This window comes from Triturus cristatus, chromosome 9, assembly GCF_964204655.1.
Source record: "Triturus cristatus chromosome 9, aTriCri1.1, whole genome shotgun sequence".
NCBI lineage: Eukaryota > Metazoa > Chordata > Amphibia > Caudata > Salamandridae > Triturus > Triturus cristatus.
The window spans coordinates 903,047,203-903,074,296 of record NC_140592.1 but is presented as its reverse complement, the minus strand read 5'-3'; the positions used below and the strand labels follow the sequence as shown (position 1 = coordinate 903,074,296).

Sequence of the window (27,094 nt, the reverse complement as noted above, 5' to 3'; positions counted from 1 at the left end):
CCTGGGACAGCAGGGTGGCAAAAGGCCTGGTCTTTGATTCTTTGCTGAACCAGAGAAATATGACAATTCTGGATGACCCATAAGTTGTATAGATATATTTTTGGAACTTGCAGATTTGATTTTATCGCACAGGTCACAACCCATTTTGAGCTTTTAATGGACTTTGTGGGCGGAAGGGACCCAAAATTGCACTCTAATATTTTACTAGTTTTTACCCTACATGTATAATAAAGTGTCACTACTGACAAAACAGTAAATCATATTGACTTTCCCTATGAGTGTACACTTTTATTATAAGGCCTAGGGTCAAGAATTATTGCTAAAAAAAGATAAAAGATGACATTAGCTATTGTGAAATAACCCTGGTTTACCCAAGTGAAAATCTGGAATGTGGTTTACTTTTTCACTGAAAGGGCAATTTTCTAGGAGCTTTAGGTTATTGTTATTTTACAATAAATATGAGAAGAAACTAGACATATAAGGAAGAGAATTCTGTGCAAGTACTCTTGTAAATGGTTACTAGAACATAGGATGTATGACATCTTGCAACTGAAATCACCGAAAACATATTCTTTAAAAGAAATGTAATACCAGAACAGAAATATTAGAAGTGAAAACATAAATAAAATAATATACGTGTTCTTGAGGTTGATAACAAATGTTTATTGTTACCAAACTCAATGGTACTGACTTTTTCCACCCTGGAAGAACAATTACGTAAAGAGCACAGCCGCAATGCAAACATGTGACCAGACAGTTAAACACACATTCACTCATCCAGTACACCACCACGCTGGCCAAACGAAACCTGCAAAAACAGACACTAAAAATACAGTTTTCTTATTATTTGCTCAGAAACCCAATATACCTGCTGATTCGTATTTCCAAAGCAGTTCCTGTTTTAGAGTTTTCAGGAACATGTTCTATTCTCAGGACCGTGTCTATAAATGTGACTTTGACACTTCTAAGAACTAAGAAGAGAAAAACAACATAATAAAAAAAGATATTTAGCAAACACCAGTAGAAAAACAACTTCTCTAACAACAGTAATGTGAATGTGGTCTGAAAGAAGTTCTGGTACACTTTCAAAAACTGTTACCAGCAAATTATAAAGACTGTCCATGTAACTCAAGGAAACGTCAAACGGTAACTAATGGCTACCAACTGTTAACATACATTAAAGGCATAAGCGTTACTGTTCAGCTTCGTTTTTTTAATTAGATTTATTCAGTTTAGACTAAATTTGTATTGTGTGTAACTGGTTCTCAGAATTAGACTTGCATTGTTGAGACAGCCTACACGTTGTCACATACTTAAGTTTCTCCCATTCACTTTCAGGTTTTGTTTTGATATATAATGATTTTTATTTTAACTTTAGTTTGGGCCCCTTAATATCTGCTGGAAAGCTGCTCATTTGGAAGGACAATGAGAAAGAAGTGGAGGTAAAGGCACTGGGGTCAACACCATCTGATTACTTGGTAGTCAGCGGGGCTGCACTAACTTGGTACTCCTTCTTTCTGTCTGAGCGAACATTTCAGGTTGCTTCCCCTCCATAAAGTTCTCATTCACACACTTGCGTCATGGTGTCCCCAGGGCTCCTCGCTGAGCCCCGCTCTATTTAATATTTATATTCAACCATTGGCTCAGGTTATAAAAGCCCTGGTGCTCACGTTGGTGTCCTATGGTGATGATACCCAGCTTGTGATCTCTCTTTCCAACAATCCTACTTTGGATCTGGCTAAATTACAGAGCGGCATTGTGGCTGTTGCAGAGTGGATGGCGGCCAACTGAATTCAAGTAAATCTGAAATCCTTCTTTTAGGAAGAGATATCCACCACTGGGGCAACCATTGGTGGCCCTTTCCTTTAGGGCTCCCTCCGCAGCCCAAGGCGGTGGTAAAAAAATCTAAGTGTCTGGGTCAACAATGCTTTGACTTTCAAAGCCCAGGCAAAATCGATGGTAGGTATGTATTTTGGAGTTCTACGTGGGCTCAAACCATTTTCTTGGATTCTTTGATTCCCAAACTTGACCGGTTATTATTCAGTCTACTATTCTTTCTAGGTTGGAGTATTGCAATATCCTGTACCTAGGATCGAACAAGACAGTGATAAGAAGACTCCAGTTGGCCCAAAATGCTGCGGCAAGGGTGCTATCCTCTCTTCCAAAGTTTAAGCCGGTCTCTAGTTTCATCAGCAGGTTGCATTGGCTCCCTGTGGACAAGAGTGTCCACTTTAAGGTCCTGTGCACAGCCCATAAAATACTAGCCTCTCAGGGCTCCCCATTCTATCTAATTTGCTCCTTACCTGCCATTCCGGATCCTGCATTCAGCTACCCTCAATGTGGCTTGTGTCCCACGTGTTAAAAGAGGAGGCCACACTTTCTGCGCCAAAGAACCTGCTCTCTGGAACACACTTCCGCTATCTATCAGAACCATTGAGCATTCAGGAAAGCCCTGAAGACCTGGCTGTTCTCTGTTGAAACGCTCCTGTGGTCCTCTCTGCTGGTCTTTTTACAGCTGTCTTTTCTTGAGACAGCACTGGGATGCCCCGTTGCTGGGGAAGCCATGTGCTTTACAAATACTTTAACATAACATATGAAATGTGGCTATCTGCAGAGGGGGCAGGGATGGGCTCAGATTCCTTTGACGTTTAGTAAGAGTTTTTGTTCAACTTATTGGTTTACCTCTGGATAAAAAAATGGTTTCATCACTGTGATGGCCTGGTTGCAGTACACAAATTATCCTGAAAAGGACAATGTAACTTGGTATAGCTCTGCAGACTGCTGCCTGTCCACTTCTTTTTGTCGCAGCCAACGCCGGTTATGTATAACTTACTATACATTGTGTATCTGAATTTTGCATGCAACATACTAAGACCTGCCTGTTAGACAAATTATCAGCTGTGTAAACTGCTTATACCTTGTGTAAACAAAAATCAATAAACAGATTCAAACAAAATAAATATCATACAGGCATGCTGACGTTAGTCACTTTCTAAGGCAAACCGCAACCTCAGAGGCAGAGTCAATCAGTAAATTGGCTTGACCATTGTGCAGATATTTTTAGATGGAAAAAGAGCACATTCCACAGAATAGAGAGGTGAGAAGGAGCTGGTGAGGAATCTATAGTGTGATAGAGTATCCATGAGAAAGAATGTTACCTACGTAACTTGTTCTTCTTGGAAACTTCTAACTGCAGACTCCTCACCTTATGAATAGATTCACAAGGTGAGGACCCTGTGGAGGGTCTGTGGAATGGCTCAAACCAAAAGTCCTACATGGCCGACATGGCAACATGCACGTCTGAATGGACCAAACTGTCAAGGCAAAAGTGCTTTGTGAACAAGGGCAATGATGCCCACCTAGCAGCTTAACAGATTTCCAGGAAAGGCAATCTGCGTGCTCGCACAGCAGTAGCAGCCTTGGCTCGAGTGGCATGAACCCTCAACCATTTAGGTGGCTGCTTCTTAGCTAGACACAAAAAGAGGAGGGACAGAAAGCTGTACATTGTCAAACATTCACCCCCAGTCACAGATCTGGGTTAAATCCATCATTTTTGCTCACCATGCCACCCCAGTTTGGACCAAGCCGTATGCAAATCAGTCTTGGCCCTGTTCCCCATGGGAACAGTCCAGCCTGAACTGCAAAGCCAGGTCCTACCTGGACCGGAAAATAAGCATCCTGGGCCCGGTTTCAGGGTATCACTCTTCATCAGCCAGGCTAGCTTGAATCCAGTGGCATAGTGAGCACAGGACCCACGTCAGGGAATAGCTTCCCATTAATAGCGACAAAAGCAAAAAGAACAAATGATGGACGGAATGCTGAACAAATCAAACATTCACCCCCAGTCACAGATCTGGGTTGAATACATAATTTTTATGCTCACCCTGTCTCCCCAGTTTGGAGCAAGCCATATGCAAATCAGTCTTGACCCTGACTGGGAACAGTCCAGCTCAAACTGCCAGGCCAGGTCCAGTGCTGGACTGCTCCCAAGGGGGACAGGATCAAGACTGATTTGCAAATGGCGGAGTCCAAACTGGAATGGCCTGGTGAGAAAAAAAAACTATGGATTTTGGCCCAGCTCTCTGTACTGGGGTTCTGTGTTTGACATTGTTCAGCATTCCATCCATTTGTTATTTTTGCTTCTTAACTAGCGCATAGCAAATGTTTATGCAGTGGACTATTAACTTAGATAAGGTGACGAGCTCATTATTGTCCATAATAGGCCATAGTCTTTTCACTCTTCATAACTGGTAATAAGTGGAGTAGATATCTTGAACCCTGAAGTACATTTGTATTGGTAGTATGGTTCTATTGAAAAATAAGGCATCTAGCTCCTTCTGAAGAGGATAACTTTTCATTAGGCTTCAATCCATAGGGAGAATTGAAGGTTGTTTTGAAGTGCAGTCAAAGTCCTTGTATTAGTGCTGAATAGCACTTTATCTGCTACAAGTGTACCACTCTCTTCTGCTATTGTACTGCAGTGTGGGAGAAAGCATGGTAGGCCAACAGATTAAGACTGATGTGTGTCCTTGGATGGTCTAGCACCTGCACACCTTCATCTAATTGGACTAAACGTAATTGTTTCCTTGGATTTAGCTGGCCTACTGCTACCTGCTCCAGGCAGCGGGATTCATTTTGTATACACCCAAAAGGAAATTGAGATTCATACAATAACTTCTGACCACGTTTCAAAAAGGTGAACAGGAATGCAATGGAAATAACATTCTGAAAAGGGCAGCCTTATCTTGCAACAAGGGTGGAAAATCATAGTCTAAAATGAAATACAATCTTTTGTACCTGTTTCTATAGTTTCTGCAAACTTTTCAAGTCCCTCGAAGGGTTGAGAGGACTCTCCTTGCTCATCTGTTAGTTTCTGGCTCAGACACTCCTTTGCAAGCTGCATACTGCTAGCCATGAAACTTGACCAATACATAGGTTCAGAACCGGAGGCTAAGGAACACAAACACAAAAACAAGACTTAGAGAAGAAATCAAAAGTACACATACAAAATAAATAGACTGCTACATTAGGTTTGCAAGTAAAAGAAAAACAATTTGGACATAAACGTAACAGAACTACATGATAGTGTCTATATGCGTCAAATGTTCCAACATGTTTATGTGTCTTTATGTTTTAGAATCAAATTTCTGAATGCAGACAGAACAAAAAGAAAGAAACAGTTAAAATTTTACTAAGCTCCTGCTTAATATGTACACAGATAGCCTAGGGAAGGGGGTCCTGCCCAGAGATCAACGCCTAGCGACAATAGTTGCAATACACAAGCCGGGCAAATCGCCACATGAATGCATGTCTTATAGGTCGATTTCCCTAATAAACGCAGAAGCCAAAAAACTAGCAAAGGAGCTGGCCATGCGGTTGCAGCCATATCTCACCACATTGATCCACCCGGATCAGTCTGGATTTATGCCGAACCGCAACTACAACGCTCAATTTAAGACGACTACATTGTGTCATCGAGCGCAGGCCTACTATCGAGGAGGACGCGGTCATCTTATCTCTTGATGCGCGTATGGCATTCGACCTCGAGGAATGGCCCTTCCTCTTCGCGGTCCTCCGCCACCTGGGATTCGGTCCCAAGTTCTACGCTTGGGTGCAGTTACTGTACACAAAGCCACTGGCACAGGTTGTTGTGAATGGTCACATTTCGTCAGATTTCCCAATAGGCAGAGGGACAAGACAAGGCTGCCCCCTCTCGCCGCTCCTCTTTGCACTGGTGCTGGAGCCACTGGCGGCATGGATACGTCAAGATCCGGTAATCCCTGGGTTTAGGTGGGCTATGGGATGAGAAGACCGCATTTCGTTATATGTGGATGATATACTACTGTACTTGGTGTCCCCAGCGCGTTCAATTAATTGCCTATTGGATATATGTGCATCAAATGGACGGGTCTACGGGTATGCCATAAATTGGGCAAAATCGCTCCTCTATGTGCTTCACGGTTCCCCGCCACGGCTCCCACGAGACTGCGAAATCCAGATTGCAGATAGAGGCTTTAAATACCTAGGGATATTTATAACGTACGACAACACGCACTGAAAACCTCACGCAGCCCCTAGCACGATTTAGGCGTGACGTCAAACACTGGCGCTCGCTGACGCTCACATTACTGGGGAGAGCTGCCCTCTTTAAGTTGATGGCACTCCCCAGATTCCTGTACGGACTCCAGAACACACCGTTCCCTGTTTCCCCAGCATATTTTGCAGCAGTGAACGCTAAAGTGACCAATCTGCTGTGGGACAGAAGGACGGCCCGCATAGCCATGCACAAACTTAGAAAGAGCTGGGACGACGGTGGCATTGCCCTCCCCAATATAAAAGCATATTAATGGGTATCACAGCTCACTGTAATAAATCAGTGGCTTCACACACCTCAAGATGACCCAGTGTTCCGTATGGATAGACACCTCCTGGAGACCGAGGGGATTATGGGGGCACTCTATAAGAAGGCTAAAAGGACAGTTTTCACAGGTCCAGCGGCACATACCATCCAAGTCTGGTTTGTGGCGCAGCGTGCACTGGGCTGGGAAGGAATAATAACACAGGCCACGCCACTATGGGAAACAAAAAAGTTAGGTAAACTACACAATACCAAAGGCTTTCGACAGTGGGATTTGATAGGAGTCGCAAAGGTGGGTGATATGTGGAAGAAAGGCTAAATAGTCACATTTGCCCAGCTACAGGTCACATACGGACTGGCACAGAAGGAAATGTTCCGTTATTTGCAGATCAGACACGCCCTCATGGGACTAATTCCACCAGGCACACAACTCACAGAGGCATCACCGTTGGAGGATAGACTCCTGACGGATCATCTGAGCAAAAAAGTCATCTCCCAAACCTACCGCTAAATAATAAATAATCAGCCGGTCCCCAGAACAGCCCTTAAGGTCAGATGGGAATCGGAGGTGGGAGAATTAGACAAAGCAGATTGGCAGGAGGCACTCGTGTCCCCAAAGGAAGTTTCGATATCTTCTAAACTCAAGCTAAGACAATTATAAATTTTACACCGCACTTATTATACACAAACACTTCTGCACAAAATAGGTAAGAAGGACACACCGCTCTGCCTACAACAATGCGGTGCATCAGGCACATTCCTGCACACGCTCTGGCAATGTCCAGAGATTGTACATTACTGGGGGGCGATTATGAGTACAATCTCACAAGTTACTGACGTTGAGGTTCCGCCGGAACAGTCAAAAGTATTTGCTAGTTGGAGATAGAATCATGTCTTAAGAGAGACTAATGACCTTTCATGGAGGCAATTCCCACAGTTACACCTCAACCCATCAGCCCAGAATCCATGTTCAAAAGAACAGACTCTGGAGGATCCAGTAATACATGTATAAGGAGGTTGGACACCACCAGCCACAAGCAGATGCTTTGAGTAAGAGTCTGTGTTACAAGAACCTTGATCCTACAAAGAGTCCAGCAGCCAGTGTACAAATCCCTGAAACACCAAAGATTTCATGTGTTCTCTGGCACAGGGGATGACAAACGCAGAGAAGGCAATATCCTCCTTGCAACTGGAGGAGTGAATTGGCTGGGGCCATTAACCACGCCAGGACTGGAGCTTCTCAAATCTTCACGAAACTGTGTCTAAAAGTACTCTCAGACCTATCAGCTGTTATGTCGTACTGAACTTGTTTTTGTTCACATTCACCCGGAAACCTGAAATAAAATAACTCTCTATACTGAAATCAGTGCTAAATGGATACCAACTTCTTTTTTTTATAAACAAATAAGGATACCAACTTTATCAGTGGCTAAAATAAGGTGGGACAAGGACGGACAATAACTTTAAAGGGCCAACAACTTGACTAATATGATTGGACCGGATTGGCAGATCTCAGGAACGTCTGGTGACAATGCTAGAGAAGGTTAGAAAGTTAGCAACCTCTACATCCTCCGATGTGAGGAATTTCCCATTGTTCATCATAAGGATGACTTCCTGTAAAGTCTCAATCCTAAACTATAGGGTATTTACTAGGTGAATCTCCCGTCTATTATGAGCCACAAGACACCTGGAGAACGCCACCTGACTCCACTGCTGTTTCAGAATAGGGCAGTTCATGCTCATCTTCGTTAAGTCTTCCACCTCTGGGCCAAAGAGTGTGGATAACTGCTGAAACGGGAGAAGTCTATAATGTGCGCCCAAATCTAAAACACTGAAGCATCTCTAATTTATTCATCCTGGGAGGTGGTGCATCCACTGGGAGGACCAATTATTTAGAGACTCGCGTGAAGGAGAACCTGCCACAACGCACAACAGTCTAAGGAGAAGCAATCTGGCAGCTACATGTTCTCATTATGCAGGTGCAGAAAGAAAAGTTATTTCCTGCTTAGAGGACTGTGGTGCTTGTTTCACACAGTCCAAAGTGCTTTTGAAATACAAATGGCAGTTAGATGATCTCTGCCTTTTGCTTGGCTTTAACTTTAAAAGCACTTAGCCAGAAATAATTTTGGCCAGGAGCTATTATGATAGATTTGAGGACCACCAATCAGAAGCCCTCTAACCATTGGCTTGATGCAACTTGAACTGTTGCTCCATAACACAATCAGTGCTTTGCTCAAGTGTCCCTATGATCATCTGTAATTAGCACAGGAGAAACTAAGCAAACAACAGCAGAAAAAGTTACTGCACCACAAATTCACTTTGGAGGCTGCTTCGCTGTTTTGTGTACTTTGTTCCCTGGAGCGGCCTCCTTAGAGGAAACTGGTAACAGAGCAAAGCTCGGCAAAAGAGAACCTACCTTTAATTGGTCTGGGAATTCAGTATCAATCCCTTTTAAGTTGTACCACTTGGGCCAGTAGCTAAGTAGCTAAAAGTCATGGACTTCCCATTTTCTCTCCACTCAGAACAACATTTTTAACAGAAGGAAATGACAGGAGATCTAAAACAGTGATTTGTGCATCCCTGGCAGTAAGAAAAGGCCTGATGAAGTGGAAGTAACTTCATGAATGTCGCTATTTTTTTTTCTGATGTGTGTCTAAATTTAATCAATTATGACCTTCATACGGCACACACAATAGTTCATATACCCATTTGATCACTTTACAGTTTTCCATCTTGTATATGTGTAATGTAAGCAAATGGGGGCAGGTGTTTGGGGACAGGGGTCCCAGGGAAAAGGGAAACCAAAACCAATTTACTGAGGTCTCAAATAGATAGTGCAGTTTCTTCACAGTCATGGCGGCCAAGGGTATGTCAGAGACTGTAGGAGGAACAGTGTGTCACGGAATCTGCATATGTAGAATTGGGGGAAGTCTGCATAGAGGGCAGATGAAGGAATCTGCATATTCTGTGCATAGTGGGGTAAGAAGTGTGAGTAGCCACGGTGCATTTAGTTTTTCATGGCAACTATGACAGCTCCGGTCAGCTTCAGCAGATCTCTAAGGAACCTCCTGGAATGAAATGCTTACACTTCTCAGTATGCTTACTTCCCGACTTTCGTCGGAGAAGGAATGTTACAGGCCATTAACTTATTAAAAATGTTCTCCCAAAAGGCGGAGTTAGCCGAGCTCTGAGGTGGTCGCCAAGCCATCCAAGCTCCAAATTAAGATTCGGTGTCTTGTCCTTGATTATGCTGCACCAGGCAGCATAATGTACCGGGGGACATAGCAGCAGACTCTGCGAAGGCAGGGCTAAACGGGATGAATGCTGGGGTGGAGTGTGTGGTCCCCGGAGAGGCACTGCTGAGTATCTGGCTCACACCCCCAGTGCCGCCATTGAGCATACATAGAGTGCAGAAGCTAAGGGAGCCAGCAATAGCAATGATAACCACGGTATGCGGGCCATGGAGTGCTGTAGAAAACATGGAAGTGTGAACGAATGCGAGGGGGAGTCCTGTAATGTCTGAAGAAAAGTGGATCCGCAGGCTTTTTTATAAATATTGGGGAAAGAAATCAGGGAAAATGGAAGCCACATTTCCTAGTCCAGAGCTCCCTAAGGAACAGGGGGAGCCTGTACTCACCTAGACTTAACTGGGACTGACTGCCAACGGTTACCCAGTGGGAGAGCGGCGCAAAGTCTAAGCAGAAAAGGAGCAAAGAAGAAGTTCTGCTGCAGCATGCAGAAAAAGGAACAAAAGGATAGGGTGATGAACTTAATGATGATTTGGGGGAGAGCTTGCTGCTAAACCCCATTAACACCCTGAAGGAAGACCTTCACAAGAAATTAAGGAATATTGTGGCATGCATGGGGGCAGTGGAACAGGCCCAGGAATAGAGGGGAAACAGGCGACAGCTGGCTCCACAACTCACCTGCAGACACTGCAAATTCAAGGCTGAGACACACCAAGGTGTTTGGAGGACTTCAATTAATTTAGGGCTTGCGCTACTAAGAGCACAGTGCAACTCAAGCAACAAACTGAAACCCTAGAACACCTGAGGTCCCTACAAAGGGGTCGATTATGATGTCAGTCGGAAACTATTCCGACCGACTCTGTTTCGTTATGGTTTCTGACCAACTCTGGTTCGGGGAGTCCGACCGACCAATTACGATGTTTCCGAACACCGTTCGGACGGACTCCCATTGACTTCAAAGGGAGCCTGTGTTGCAACCGACTACACAGGCTCCCATTGAAAACAGGGGTGGTTGGGAGGCCTCTGGTTGGGACCCGTGGGGGTACCCATGGGTCCCCTCTTCCCAACCATGCACAGGCAGGCACCATGGGGTGCCTGCCACAGGATGCAAGGTTTTCTGCAACCCCCAGTCGGCTGACAACCAAAATTGTTTCATTTCCAACTGGCAGCCTGACCCAAATACAGTTTATGAATAGAATATACATGCCAGTCAATGGTCAGGTTACACACCTTCTTGTAGAAAGATTTGCACAATAGAACTTATCTGCAAATAAAGGAACATTTTGCTATATTCACGGCCACCAGATCGGACTAATGATAGAAAGGAAAAGTAGAAGGTTTCACAAGAGAATTCCCCTTATTATAATGTAAGGGATTTAACAAAAGTCATTTTGGAGCGAGATTAGGTTGTAATGAGAATGCTAGGAGGTGAAAATACAGTATGTGAGGACCCTGTGCACTTAGTTTACACTGTACTCCTAAGGAAATGAAGAGGTGCACCGAACAAGAGCTATAATTAAGAGAATACTTGCATATTTGTATTACTTCAAAGTGATCCGATTCTCTGTTGGACCTCCTAAGTGCACATTTTATTTAGTTGACTTTGAGGAATAGAAATGGATGCCAGAAACAGGATGCACTTAAATGATACTAGCATTTAAGAAAAACATAAAATGTCCCTGTAATTCTCTAGTTCTCAGGGAAATTCTATGGTCGGTATTTGTAACCGTACGGAGGGAGGGCAGACTTAATCGGCCAAGCAACATGAATCTTGAGATTATGCTGCTTGTGTAAAATTGGATACAATAGCATATAAATGTCACAACATAATATGTACATTACAAACCTGGTCGTGGTCGTGGCCTGAAGACCACCTCTAATCCCTTAATTTCCAGTGCACAGTTATCCTGCAGCAATGAACCCCAAGGAACAGACAAAGAAATTGTCTGAATAAATCCTTCTGTGACTTCCAGTGGTGCATCAGCAGACTCCAGCATTTCATTAAGACACTGTGAATGAAAAACAACATTCACATATGTAAGTAAGTTTGAAATGGAATTTACACAGAAACAACAATATGAAAGGAAACTGATGAGAATTTTAAGACATAAATATTTGGGGAATTTTAGAAACTATTGTGTACATTCTTCAATATATGTACTAAATCTTGCTCTTCGTAGACAAGACGTTCTTAGCTGTGTTAGTGATAATATGTAAAGTACACTTTATCTATTATCAGATATTGGAAAAATTATTGATTTCTGTTGTTTCCAAGATGCATTTACATTTTATCTTTTTATTTAAATTCAAAGCACCTGCATCAAATACAAGAGAGCAATTAATAAAAGTCTCTAAACTTATTTTTTGTAAATATATTAGTTTTGTTACTGAAAAAGTTACCGGAAAGTCTGGAGACTCCTGGTCTATTTTCTATGATGCATTACTAATAAAGCACAATATCCACCAAAGCTCCCTGGTGCTGAAACAAAGAACAGGCAAGGAAAGGATATGTGTGAGAAATTGGGTCGCTGGTTGACTGGGTGTGATCCCTCGTCAAGCAGCAACCACAATCCTTGCCAGGGTAAGGCACAGGTAAACCCTAAATGAAACTGTGCTCAACCCCCTGGCAGCTTGGCACAGAGCAGTCAGGCTTAACTTAGAGGCGACGTGTAAAGTATTTGTGCAACACTTCAAACAGTAAAATAGTGACAACACCATAAATAAAGGCTCCCACACCAAGTTAGGAAAATAGAGCTGAATTTAATAAATACAACAAGACCAAAACAACAAAAGTCCAATCAGTAGAACCGGAGTTACAAATGTTTGTATTTTTAAAGAATAAACTGTAAAACAGCATGCAAAAACATAAAGTGCCAGCAGCAGCTGTCTGGTCACGCTAAACCGGGTCAAAGTCAAAGGTTCAGGCCAACTGCGATAAAGAGCAGGTTGGATAGAGTGCCATATTAGTCCAGCTGAAGGTTTTACCTTCTCACATTTTGTGCCAAGAGTCCAGTTCGCTTTGGAGAGGTTCGCGGAGTGCAAGGAGAATGTAGCTAGCAGTTGTCTGTGTGGCGCAAAGAGCAGGCCAGGTGTTGCAGACAGGCGGCGTTGGCGATCAATGCTGCTGTGCAAAGCCCTTTGTGGGAAGGCAGGACACAGTCCATTCAAGTGTAAGTGAGGCTGTGCCCAGCGTCACCCTACCATCCTGCCAGTGATGACCCATGTAGTCATACCACAGCTCCCCATTGTGTGTGGCTATCTAGGAGGAATACACAGAGCCCAACTGTCAGCAAGACTTAGTCAAGTGACCAGAGACAGGCTGCAGACACCAAACGGCTAAGGCAAGAAAATGCCAACTTTCTAAATGTCTGAACAAGACAATGGGCAACCCAATAGATCCGAGGCTTGGGTAACACAAACTTATTATCAGGTAAAGGTGCCTACAAGGGATTTTTTTAATGATAAGGAAAGTCTTGAATAATCTTCCAAAATCAATTATTTTAAGCCCTTTTCGGGGGCTTGTAAATACATTTCAATATTAATGATTTGTCTTTGAAGCGAATCTATCACAAAGCAAGTGCACAACAAGAATAGACAATTCAAAAACGGGTGTATACATTGCAAATTACAATTTTTGAAATGTAAAAAACATGTATTTTAAAACGGTTCAAAATACAATTCACATATAGACAAAGGCAGCTGAGAAAGATGTTCTTCGCTGTAGTTTTTTTGTCTCATGAACGCTTTTGCCATAACCCATTCCAAACATTTTAAAAACAGACAGATTGTAGGAAAGTAGTGCTACCTGCTTCTTATGGTTACCCCAACTTTTTGCTTGATGTCTCACTGTTTTTGACTAGTCTGACTGGGATCCTGCTAATCAGGACCCCAGTCTATCTGCTTTATCCCTTAAATTGTCATGCATGTACTTGGTACACTCCAGATTGGATACTGAGGTACCCTTATCAGTCCCTAGTATATGGTACACATGTACCCAGGGCATAGGTACCCCAGAGGCCTCTCATGGGCTGAAGCATGTATTATGCCACCCATGAGAGGCCATGCAAAATAGAACTCGGGGTCTGCTACTGCAGCCTGTGTAAGATGGTGCTTGCACCACTTACATTAGATATAGCTTCACTATATCTAATAGTCACTACACTTAAAACTTATAAGTCACCCCTATAGCAGGCCTTAACAATCCTGAAGGCAGGGTGCTGGGTTTTATGTGAGAGGGTGCTCCTGCGTGAGCAGAGCCTCTTTGCAGCCTCCGGAGACCATTCTCCTGGGTTGTCTCTGACTCAGCCGGACATATAGGTAGAAGTGCATTATAACCTTGCGGTAAATGCTATCTCGAAAAGGGCTGCATAGAAACATATCGAGTTTGGTATCAAACACCTTGGAATCATACCTCCACACCAGTAACTGGTGTGGGAGGTATGACTCCACCCTTCTAAAGCGAGCTTCGTGGGGTCCCTGGTCTTACCGGTGCCATCCTTCTCGACCCGGACAGCACAAAATGGATGCTGCCAACCAGAGACACATTTCTGCCCTCCTGCTGCTGAGCCAAGCTCGAGCAGAGGAAGGCAGCACAATAGGCATCCTGTCACAGGGAGGTGTGACCACCTCCCAGACAGAATTTAGTGTATTGGGGCTGGGTGGGTGCACTCCGAGAGTGTCTGAAAGTCTGCACTTGGGACACATTTAGTGTCCCTGTGCATAGTCAAGCTCAAACCAGTTCTGGGAGCCATTTGCTCCTGCTCTGGTGCGAAACTGGACAAAGAACATGGGTGTAGCCACCCCTCTGTCCTGCCCCTCCCCTAGGAGGGTCCCCTGAATCTGTCCAACCCTCTCCCGTGGGTATAAAATGGGTTAACTGGCTACAGGACATTGGATTTTATGTGGACAAGATTCTACAAAGAAGAAACCACTGACCTTCGCACGTCTGGACACTTGGACTTCGCTGGACCTGGACTGGGCTCGACTTCGTCCCCCTTTCCTTCCGAAGCTTAGTTTGTGCCTTTGCTCCCTACAGGCTCCGTGCAGGACCTGTGGTGCACTTAAGACAGCAGAAGAATCTCCCTTGGATTGAAGGAGCCACTCCCCTGCTTCACAGGCACCTTAAGTGCAACAGACCGGTCTGCTGCTCCTGAGCTCCTGCGGCCTCCGAAGATTTCAGCAACACAGGAGGTGGGTTCCTGAAGGTTCCCGAGGTCAATCTGTCCTCTCACCGAGTTTGAGGTCAGTATCCCTCGTGGGGGCTGTGTAACCCGAACACCTGTGCACCGTGTCCATTTTGCAAGTGCATATGCTTCTTGGCGATTCCTAAGCTTGAGCATTGGACTCCATGTAGTCCTGACTCTGAGCAGTGTTTGCACCAAAGAACTCCAGCCGCCTCGCACCGTGTGCTTCGTGGGCTGGTACTTTGCAATCTCGCTCGACGTCCCCTCGCGACTCCTGGTCCATTGGCCTGTGGGTCCCCCTGAGGGTCATCTTGACTGTTCTTGGGCTTTCCTGGTTGCTCCATATGTGTCCTGACTCCCCATTGCTTGGTGAGTCTCCTGGATGTTGCTGGTCCACACCGTAACCTGTTTGACCTTCCGGCGTGGGTTGCTTTTCCCAAGGCTTGTTGGTGATCTCGCCGGACACCGACTCCTCAGAACTCGACATCCTTTATGAGACAGCTCACCTCAGGCGCCTGGTCATCCTTGACGTCTCCTGGTCCTCGTGTCTGCCGAGTCAAGCATCCCTTCTTCACACCTGAAGCACCAGACATCGGTGGGCATTCGTCTCCCGAGCCCCTGGTCACTCTGAAGTGACCCAGACTCTGTCCCCTCTGCTTTCGTTGCTGGACTCGATTTAAACAAATGTTCAAAGCCTTGCATGGTGGGCTTGTAAAAAGAAGGGTGCCACAACACTACATCTGATCTTTGGAATACAATTTATTTTCCGTTCCTGCAGTGAATCATTTCATGCATTTGAACATATGATTATGTTCTCAGTCTTCCAGGGTCTTCAGTCCACATAAAAAGGATTTGTTCTGAGGCTGGTCTTACAGATGTTATCATAGTAAAGACCGGAACGTCAACAATTTAACCCATTTCCATTGTACCCATCATGTCAAGAATTGTTCATTGTATATATCAATGATGATCTGCCGGTTTTTAATGTTCGGAATGGGTTATAGCAAAAGTGTTCATGAGACAAAAAGCTACAGTGAAGAACGTCTATCTCAGTTGCTTTTCACATTTTTTGTGAATTGTATTTTGAACCCTTTTAAAATACATGTTTTTTTACATAAATTTGTAATTTGAGAAGAATACACCTGTGTTTGTATTGTCTATTCTTGTTGTGCAATTGCTTTGCGATAGATTCGCTTCAAAGACAAATAATTAATTTTGGAATTTATTTACAATCCACTGAAAAGGGCTTAAAATAAATAATTTTTGAAGATTATTCAAGACTTTCCATATCATTAAAAAATCCCTTGTAGGCAACTTTAAAAAATCCCTTGTAGGCAACTTTAAAAAAGTGGCATTTTCAGAATTGCACTTTAAAATAAGACTTCACCATAAGTTAGGATTTTACATTGGGATTCCTTAGACACCAAACCTGAAGGGGTTACCTGTTCCCATTTGGAAATTTCACTTATAAAATAAAATAAGATCATTCCAATGCTACCCTATGGGAGAGGTAGGCCTTGTAGTAGTGAAACACTAATCTAGGAGTTTTTCCACTACCAAGGCATGTAAAACTTAAAAGTACATGTCCAACTTTTTAAATACATTGCACCATGCTCTCTTGCCTGTCCAGAGCCTACCCTGGGGGTGACATATGTATTACACAGAAAGGTTTGGGTATGACAGAAGGTTTATTTTGCCAAGTCGAAGTGACAGTTTAAAACTGCACACACATATGCTGCAATGGCAGGTTTGAGATGTTTAAAGGCCTGCGTAAGTGGGTGGCACAATCAGTCCTGCAAACCCACTAGTGCAAAGAGAACAGTTGATGGATGAAATGCTGAACAATCTCAAACATTCACCCCCAGTACAGAGATCTGGGCCTAACTCCATTGTTTTTTGCACACCATGCCATCCCAGTTTAGACCCAGCCATATGCAAAGAAGTCTTGACCCTGCTCCTCATGGAAACAGTCCAGCCTGAACTGCCAGGTCCTCCCTGGACTAGAAACAAGCATCCTGGGACCGGTTTTGGGGTATTACCCCTTATCAGCCAATCTAGCTTGACTCTGTTGACATGGTGAGCAAGGCACCAATGTCTGGGCTTACCCATCCCACTCGGAGCGAAAAGTGCTGCAGCAACAAAGGATAGAAGGAATGCTGAATCAATCAAACATCCCCCCAGTCAAGAGATCTGGGTTAAATCCATTATTTATCTCACTATGCCACCCCAGTTTGGAACCAGCCATATGCAAATCGATCTTGACCCTGCTCCTCATGGAAACTGTCCAGCCCGAAATGCCAAGCCAGGTCCTCCTCAGACAGGAAACAAGCAGCCTGGAACTGGTTTTGGGGTATTACCCATCATCAGCCAGGCTAGCTTGAATCCAGTGGCACAGCGAGCAAGCGACCTACGTCTGGGCATACAGATCTAACTTAGGGTGAAAAGTGCTGCAGCAACAAATGATGGACGGAATGCTGAATCAATCAAACCTTCACCTCCAGTCATGAGATTTCCTGGAACACAACCTGAGAAACAGGATTTTTACATCCCTTGACACTAAGGACTTTGACAAAGTGCCAAACGGAGATAGCAAGCCAGTTGGTCTACACCACACTGCAACCCACTAAGCAGTACTTGAGTGAGATGCATTTCAGGTAAGGATCAGTGATATACAATATTGCAGAGATAATTAGTGAATAATCAAAACCCTATCCTAGTGCACACAATGTGAATTGTAACTGTAATAAAAAACATACAAAATAGTAGATGCAACTTTTACAAATAATGTTAACAACAGAAAATATTCAAACATACTGACTGTTTAATTTCAATGAATGTCAATCCCACACTCATATCTTTACCTGACTAAGCCAACTCCACACCAAAAGAAAACCTAACTCTGGTTTCAAAAAAGGTTCACAGTCTTACCCGATTTGAATAATGAAGTTAGCATGCCATGAACTGCATTAACCAGAATGCTAAGGGGCGAACTGTGCTGGGAGGTGAAGCAGTGTGCTCCCACCCATTCCTGTTTGAAAAGGCTCCCTTGAGCCAATGAGCAGACGAGCTTGTGGAGATACACCTGTGCGCCTGTGAGAGGTACTGAGACCTGAAAAGATTGTGGCAGCCTGCTCAGCAACCCCAAATTAAATTATTTTTGATCTGTACTGATGACGGATGATATCCAGAAACACGTGTCTACAGATTTACAGCACTGACCTGCACCGCCTTTGGTGGAATACTCCAGCGAAATTTGAAGTAAGCATGTACCATGAACTACATTGACCAGAATGCTAAGGGGCGAACTGTGCTGGGAGGTGAAGGAGTGTGCTCCCATCCCTTCCTGTTCAAAAAGGCTCCCTTGAGCCATTGTGCTGACGAGCTTGTGGACATGCACCTGTGCGAGGTACTGAGACCTGAAAAGATTGTGGCAGCCTGCTCAGCAACCCCAAATTAAATTATTTTTGATCTGTACTTTTGACGGATGATATCCAGAAACACGTGTCTACAGATTTACAGCACTAACCTGCACCAACTTTGGTGGAATACTCCAACGAAATTTGAAGTAAGCATGTACCATGAACTGCTTTGACCAGAATGCTAAGGGGCGGCATGTGCTGGGAGGTGAAGCAGAGTGCTCTCACCCCTTCCTGTTTGAAAAGGCTCCCTTGAGCCATTGAGCTGACGAGCTTGTGGAGATGCATCTGTGCGCCTGTGAGAGGTACTGAGACCTGAAAGGTTTGTGGCAGCCTGCTCAGCAACCCCAAATTAAATTCTTTTTTATCTGTACTGATGACAGATGATATCCAGAAACACGTGTCTACAGATTTACAGCACTAACCTGCACCAACTTTGGTGGAATACTCCAGCGAAATTTAAAGTAAGCATGTACCATGTACTGCATTGACCAGAATGCTAAGGGGCGAACTGTGCTGGGAGGTGAAGCAGTGTGCTCCCACCCCTTCCTAATGAAGTTAGTATATTAGCATAGTCTGATATTCTCATCTCCATTGAGATAAAGGCTGATAAGCTCCTGGAAAGTGAAGGCTGAATGTACTTCCCATTAGGCTTCAGCAAAAGTAGGTGAAGCGATTCTGCATGTCTCATCTAAGCCAGGGAGGGAAGGTCCTCTCTCCCTCTCAACACTCTGTTGCTTACTCATAAAATATGAAATAGCTATTGTTGAATCTTGGCCTTGGGGGTTGAGGTCAGCACTGGAGGGGCCACCAAATAGCACTGAAACTGCACAACCAGTGCAGACCTACTAGCAGCATTTAATTTACAGGCCCTGGGCACATGTAGTGCCACTTTTCTAGGGACTTATGTGTAAATTAAAGCAACCAATAGGGTATTATTCAATCTGCCATGTTTTGAGGAGCGAGCACAAGCACTTTAGCACTGGTTAGCAGCGGTAAAGTGTGCAGTGTCCTATGGCCAGCAAAAACAAGCTTAGCAAAACAGGATGTCTGAAGGCAGAACTTTAGGGAGAAACCAAGCCATGATTGCCAGGCCTAACACTATGCACTTATTAATTAAGCAGATGCATTTTTTAGATGTTTTCTAAAGTAAGAGCGATTGGATTCAGTTCAAAGATGGATTGAAATGATCGAGAATTTTGCTGTACAGTTGTATTTTGGGCGTTTCAGCATGGAATTGAGCATTCGACTTTAATTCCATGTACAATTTTTGGCCAAAAATGTTGGCACCTGAAGATGGTATTATTACCAATGATTTAAACATGATCTGTTGCTTTATCAGCAGCCAGGGAGCTGCTGGAATACAGGGGTATTATGGCCATTTTTAGGAGACAGTGTAAGGTTACGCAGCATTAGAACCAATTAAACAGCTAATGCAGGCATTTAAGTGGGCAGGTCAAGCCTGACATCTATAACTATTTTGCAATCATAAATTAATGTAGCAAATAGATGTTAGTCATTAATCTTAAAGCCAAATATAAGATTGGACAGTCCATAAGGTTCATGTTTGGCAGTTTTCTACAAATTTAGGTTTAGAATTAGGGACGTATATGTGGGGAAACCATGCAAAAGGATGAGAGGTCCTGCAAAATTTCAGTTTTGAGGGTGTTTGTAGGATCTTGAATAGTAAATCCTAGCGTGAAAACACATATAGATAACTATTTTCTAAAATTGGAGTAAATGTTTACATGGTGGAAATGGAGGGTTTTATACAGGGGCTGAACTTGAAGATTGATATTTCTGCCATACTTAAAGCTGATCTTCCACTTGGTGGAAAATCTGCCTGAAAAGTATAGAAAGGAAGTGTGTCCTTGGTAAGACTGTTGTAGATTTTAAGTAGCACATATTAGGAAATTTTCTGCAAATGTTAGAGGGTGCCTATTGCAGAAGATATCTGCCTTTTTTTAAAGGGCTTTGTCAACCACATTAGAAACAGTTCTACAGGCACTGGAGCAAGCAGGGCCTATTAGACCTCGGCCATGGGGTTATTTACCTCTGAAGTACCGAGACCCTGCCTACCATGATGGCCAGGCAAACTGAGCCAAGTAAAACCTTTCAGCTTTTGACTCTCAGAGGTAACAGTGGCAAGTAGTCACAGGCTTCTCAGTGTGCTACTGTGGGGTTGCGCAAAGCATTAAACAGTCAACCAGTATTGCAATAACTGAATGCCCAACCCAGTGCTTTATTATGATAAAAAAAAGTACTTTAATATACATACTTAAAATGCAGTACTTCACAACACATAAAAGAGGCACAAGCTTAGTATTAGTGATTGGGCTACTGTGACTATATTCTGCCCTACCTCATCCTAATCTCGGCTATTCCCCTCGGCTTGGCAAGTCTAGGTAGGTCTCGCCCTGTGGTTCAGTGTCTCTCAGGAAAATTTAAAGGCTTAAGCACAGATTACACTTAAAATTCAGTTCTTAGAGTTCAATGTCTTTAGCAAGATTCGGGTTTTACATTCTCACCACAGTACAGGCCTAAGAGTCCAATTTAGGTGGGTGCCTGCAGCATGTCTGTTGTTGCACTATGACTTCTGGGATAGATATGGCAGCTGGAGACTAGACCCGCAACCTGACAGAAGACAGTGGGAGCCAGCGTCTGACATTCTAACAGGCAAGTGTCAACTCTGGCAAGCAAAGGAGTCTCTTCTGGGTCACTGGTGAGTTACAGTCAGCAGTCCATCACGGTGAGAGGTTACAACAGCACAAGGACAGCCACCGCAGGATTAACGTGTGCAGCAGCACACCACTCTTCAGGCGCAGTAGTTGAATGGAGGCAGCACAATCCTCCTTTGCACAAACTTTTGGATGGCAGCAAACTCTGTCTAGGGCACAACACGTCTTGGTGGCGCACACTGCGGCTTGGCACACAACCTATTTGATGGAGGCATGCTCGAGCTTTGGCACACGCTTCTTGGGGGAAGCAGCAACAACTTATGTCCAAAATTCTGGTAATGCAGATGACTTCCTCAGCCTTCATACGTCCAGTGGACCCACACAGCACCGCAGGTTCAAAGTGCTCTGGCGCTCCATGTCTTTCTTATCTCTGTAGAGCATGGAGGCTTTTTCCCTCTCTCAGCAGCCGGTTGGTTTCAAGATGGTTCAGGTCAAAGATTCATCTTCTTCCAGCAAGAACAGATGGCAGGTCATGGGTATACGCAAACATTTTACCAAGGGACTGCACTGATGCCAGCAGCAGCCCTACCAAGTACCACACATCGTGGGTCAGACTAATGCATTTTAGTGCTGGTGTCCGCAACAGCACACTAAAATGCATTAGTCACTGTAGGAAGCTAGCTCTGTGTATACTATACCAAAATGAGGTATAGTGTGCACAGAGTCCAGTGGAATCCCAAAGGTAGCAGAGGTAAAAGTAGATAGCATCTTCCTCTCTATTTGTGGTAGTGTGGGCGAGCAGTAAGGCTTTATCAGAGGATAGTGTTAAGCCTGTGTTGTACACACACAGGCAGCAAATGATGTCACACACTCGAAGACTGAACTAAGACCAATTTGTTTGTATCAAAAATATTATTATGTTATTTTATTTCTTAGAACCAAGCCAAACCTGGTGCAGGTAAGTGAAATAAATGCTTTGCAAAATCCTATGCAATGTTTTACAATTGAATACAGGTTCAAAATGCAATTGATTGAATCACAGGTAAGTCAATGTTTCGAAATTACTTTTCAGATTACTATGCACGTTACTTTTTAGATTACTTCTCAGATTACTTTTGCTAACCAGTGTGATATGCCTAGATATCACACTGAGACATCTCCTAGACAAACGGTAAGTAATTCATTTTTAATACATAGGCAGTTTTTCAATGTTCCATAGAAACCAACTCCACACTCAAGGAAAAACAGTCAATATATTCCTACGGAGAAAAATGAAGTTAAAGGTTTGCAGGTAAGTACTGGTTTGTGGGAATTGGTATTCTGGGGCTAGAACCAGGGTTCCCCCAGGGTCAAGGTGGACTCTTGAAACACCCTCAGTGGCACCAGGGCGGCCAGGAGCAGAGTGCGGACGCTCAATGTTATCCAATGGGGACTAGGGGGCCTCCGGTTGGTTGCTGCTCAAAAGCAGGCCACAAAGTTGTGGGAGCAAAGCTCCTGGTGTTGGGCTCAGGGCAAAGGGGATTCGGGTTAGCACCCAAGGTACACCCGCAGTGGCGGCTGGGTGCAGGGTGCTGTTTTGGCGTCGGGTGCCCTGTTGTTTTCAATGGGGATTCTCCAGTCGCAACAAAGACTGCAGGCTCGGGGATGAAGATCTTCTGGAGGTGACCACCGGTTGGAGAGGTAAGTTGGGATGCATGGGGATGCTGGGACACCGTCACTTGGTCTTCCCTCCGATTCTCGCGCACAAAGTGGGGGTCAGCACCGGTGGGGGTCAGTCGCTGGAAGCAGCAAAGGCCTGGGGTAGCTCACAAAGGAGGCAAGCCTTTGAAGCTTTCCCTTCGTGGACGCTGCCCATCCTGGGGGAGGAGGCTTGGCACCTCGACCCAGGAAGTGCATTGTTTCAGATCCCCGAGAGCAGCAGGCCCTCGACCCAGGGGTCCAGAAACATGTCTGGTGGTGGCAGCTGGCGAGCAGCCACTTAACCTGGACACTAGTGTTAGGTCGTTTTTCAGGGGGCATCTCTAAGATTCCATCTCAGTGCATTTTTCATAAAATCCAACACCGGCATCAGTGTGGGCTTAATGGGCTGAGAGGTTTGATACCAAACTTCCCAGTTTTCAGAAAAGCCATCATGGTGTTGTGTAGTTCGTAATGACAAACTCTCAGCACCTTATAGTCTTAATGGCAGTACTGCACTTACAATGTCTAAGAATTGGTTTAGGCCCTGTAGGGGTACAGGGCTTATGCTCCTGTACCCTCACCACTGGTATCGTGCACCCAACTAGAGGGGTGGCTGACCTATGCCAGGGCAGTGGGTTGTAGGCATGGCGACTCTTCACTTTGTTCTGGAGAGAAAGAGAGAGCAAGAGAGATCGAGAGAGATCGAGAGAGAGATCGAGAGAGAGAGAGAGAGAGAGAGAGAGAGAGACTGTCACGGTACAGGGGCTAGGGTAGCCCAAAAAGTGCTGCAGCCCTTAGAGGTCTTCCCTGGCCACAGTGCCATTTGGGTTCTGTTTACATGCAGTTTTAGGGAAAGAACATAGGCCCTGGATACGTGTTTGGCAGGAACCTAGGGCACACTCAGTCAAAGTACATCAGCAGTTTAGCAAAAGGTGGGGGCAACCATGCAAAAAGAGGACGCTTTCTTACAGTCACGCATAATAGCACCCCTGGGTCATCCCTCAATAAGGTGCACCAGCGCGTTTTCAGGATATTCTACTCGGTCTGCATCTCAAGTCCTGCAGGCCTGACAGTCCCTGCCTCTCAGCCCCCTAAGCTTCTGGCCAGAATGCTGCCAGGGGCCCACCCTGCAGCCCAGATAAGAATGCAACAACTTCTAGCCTGCTCCGGTTTTGTGTCTTTGTTGAGGGGGCATAACAGTGACTGAGCAAGTATTTAAAAGTGTTACCACCAGCCTAGCTACTTTCTGCTAGCAGGCTTGTGTCAACCTACATGACTCATCAGCTGTGCCAGAGGAAAAAGTCCTCAACTTAGGCCAGAGAATAACAAACTTCAGGCAGCAGTTAGCCAATCTCTGGTTTAATTCGCAAAACAAGGCAGGCCCGCATCTTATCGAGAGGCTATTTAAATCATGGTTCACCTTTGTCAGAACCTGTCCCCGATAGCTCGCCTCCTCCCTTGCTGTGGTCTGTGAAACTTAGAAAGTTTCACACACCTGCAAGTGGTGCTAAAGAGACCAGTTGCATTCGGGCTGTCTCACATAGTGGGCCATGGATCACACTGCAAACGCTGCCTATATGTAAGAGTCGAGTCAAATAAGGAGCACTGTAAACAGTTGAAGGTGAATGTGGTGTGGAACTCACGTAGGTTGTGTGTTATTGATTGTACTTGCAATACTTGATGTATCGCTCAGAACCGCAGTATGACAAGTTGGCTTTCATGGGAGAAGAAGCTTGTTTTTAATGGAATTATCATGTGCACTTGTTAGAAAATCGCTAACTTCTTTCTGTCTCGAGTTGTGTTTTTAAAAAAAATAACATCTGCTGAAGAGGCATGATTGTTTTTTTTTTTACCAAGCATGTTTCTGAAGAAAAAGTAAGCAGCAGTGCATTCTCATGGGATCTTGACTACAGTTTGAGAGGTTTCCTCAGAGCGACAGCATTCTGTAAGCAGTATTGCTTTATGTTGATCTTTTTTTCGCAGTGGGACTCTAGATGTATACTTTTTTTTGTACTTTATTAATTTGCATTTTCAAAAGAAAAATTTTACAAAAAGAAAAGAATTGGTCAAAATTATGACATACACATTCTGCAGTTAGCAAAAGGGTTGAATGGCTAATGATAGGAATATCCCTGATGGTTAATACACAAATAGCAGAGGACAATGATATAAGTCCACATATACAATATTTGCTTTGTAGTTACAACAGTTGTCATGAACTTTTAGCAGCTATGGCCATAGTTAGCATTGCTTGCGAGACATAATAAGGACTGGAATACTGCACGGGGTTGGGCCTCTTGGTCCTACGGTGTCTGTGGTGTCCGCATAGGCGTAGCATTAGGCTCTTGCAAACACTGGAGGTACGCCAATAAGGGTTGTCAGATATCTACCGGTCTAGAGGCGGCCGGCTGTAGTTGGGCATACGTATCACTGGTGGTGTTGCAGTATGACATGCTGTGCAACCATGTGTGGAATGTAGGGCTAGTTTTACATGCCCACTTGATGGCCACTTCACGTTTAGCAAGCAGGAGCGCCATTGCTACAAAACGACGCCGGGATCTAGAGAGGTCATGGACATACCCCAGTAGAGCAAGGAGAGGTGATGGTGTTATTTCCACCTCAACCATCTTAAATATCTCTCGGAAAATTGATTTCCAATAGCCCTCTATCTTGAGGCACGTCCACGTCATATGTGCAACGTCCGCATTCGGAGCACTACTTCTCGGGCAGGCGCCAGACCGCGCTGGGTCAATTCGATGTAGTTTGCCAGGGGTGATATATTCACGCCGCAGGATCTTAAAATGCAATAGTTTATGGCGGTGGTTCGGCTACACTTTCCGTGTTTGTGCGCAGCAACAATACCATTGGAGGTCAGTTAGGGGGTGTCCAAGATCGCCCTCCCATGCAGCCCTCACCGCCGCATCGCTACTCGGGAGCCGTGCTATCGCCCCCTTGTACAGTCTGGCAACCAGGTGGTTCCCATCCCCTCCACTAATGACCCCAGTCAGGAGAGGAAATTCAGTGGGCGCCAAGGGATAGCTCTCCATGCATGCACGGAGCGCCTTCTGTACACGCAGGAGCACAAAATGGTCCAAAGTCGTGGCCTCCCAGAGACGATGATCCTCAGTGCGCGAGAATATGTGCACCCCCAGGGAACAGGTCCCCAAAGGTAATCAGCCGAAATTTAGATAGCGTTTGTTGGACTAGTGTCTCCTGCAGGATGGGTATCCAACTGTTACCGGCCAGGGGCAATGCGTGGGAGTACAGTGCACTCATACCAGTCACCTTCGCCAGCCTAAGCCAGGCCCAGCTTGTGGTGGACAGTGTTTGAATGTCACGAGGGTCTCTAGGGAAGCCGCGCAGCAGTAGTGTATAGAGTGGTGCCGGAAGTGCCAAGTCCGCCTCAGGCTGACAGTATGGGATCCGAATGTCCGTGTTATACCAGTGTCAAGCAAAACTTGCATGGGCAACCAGATAATACATTTTCAGGATCGGAACGCCTAATCCACCTCTCTCGTATGGCAGCACCAAGGTGTCCCATCCAACCCGGGGCTGCCTCCCACCCCACACCAGCCTCCCAAGCAAGGTGCGCAATCTGGAGAAAAAAAATATTATAGATAGGGATTGGAATGTTCGTGAAAAAATACAAAAATTGCGGCAACAACACCATTTTTATTATGGCTATTCGGCCTGCCATTGACAAAGGGAGTCGCAGCCATCGCTCTACATTATTTTCAGGCCATAGTTCAGCTGCAGGACACGGTCTCAGTCCCTGTGAATATGGATACCCAGGTATTTGACCAAGTCGTCGCACCAAGTTAATGGATAGTCCCCTGTTCTAGCACAAACCGCCTCGGTCAACGGGAACACTTCTGATTTATCCCAATTTATGTTTAAACCTGACAGGGTGCCAAATCTAGTAACCTCACTAAGCAGCGGTGGTAAGTTGTCATCAGGGTGCCACACGTAAAGTATTATGTCGTCGGCATAGAGTGTGAGCAGCAATGGTCCAGTCTTGAATTGTAAGCCGTGGTGACTGTGCTTGCTCTGTAAATGGTGCACCAACGGGTCTAGTGCCAGTATGAAAAGGAGTGGGGACAGGGGGCATCCCTACCGCGAGTGAGAGGGAATGCCCTAGTCCGCATGCCATTGAGGCGGATACAGGCCGTCAGTTCACCGCCAAAAAACGTTCAGGCATCCCCAGATTGCGCATGGTGGTATAGAGGAATGGCCATTCCAGTGAATCGAATGCCTTTTCGGCGTCTAAAAGCCCCGCTGCAGCCGGTAAAGTCGGTTCAAGCCTGTTCAGCGTGGTGAATAATGTGCGTGTATTCAATCTTGTCAAGGTACTCCTCCAAGGATGAATCAGTCTTAGAGGTGTATAGTTCTATATAGTATCTAAGTACCTCGTGTAGTATTCCTACATTTCCTGTTATCCGCTCCCCCGAATCCCCAGTCAGTTCAGCTATGTATGTTGGTTTGCGAGTATGTAGCATCAGCCTTGCCAGCGTCCTACCGGGTCTTTCTCCCT

General features: G+C 44.9%; 1 protein-coding gene across 1 annotated transcript in view; it reads right to left on the bottom strand.

Moving 5' to 3' along the window:
- The window catches only part of ATG2B (autophagy related 2B), a 1,039,004-nt gene that overhangs the window by 946,120 nt on the left and 65,790 nt on the right, over positions 1-27,094 (bottom strand). The window contains exons 2-4 of the mRNA XM_085626438.1: positions 11,453-11,615; positions 4,798-4,950; positions 869-971 (exon numbers count right to left, since the gene is read on the bottom strand). Coding sequence (XP_085482564.1) covers positions 869-971; positions 4,798-4,950; positions 11,453-11,615 — 419 coding nt within the window. The remainder of the gene's footprint in view (positions 1-868; positions 972-4,797; positions 4,951-11,452; positions 11,616-27,094) is intronic.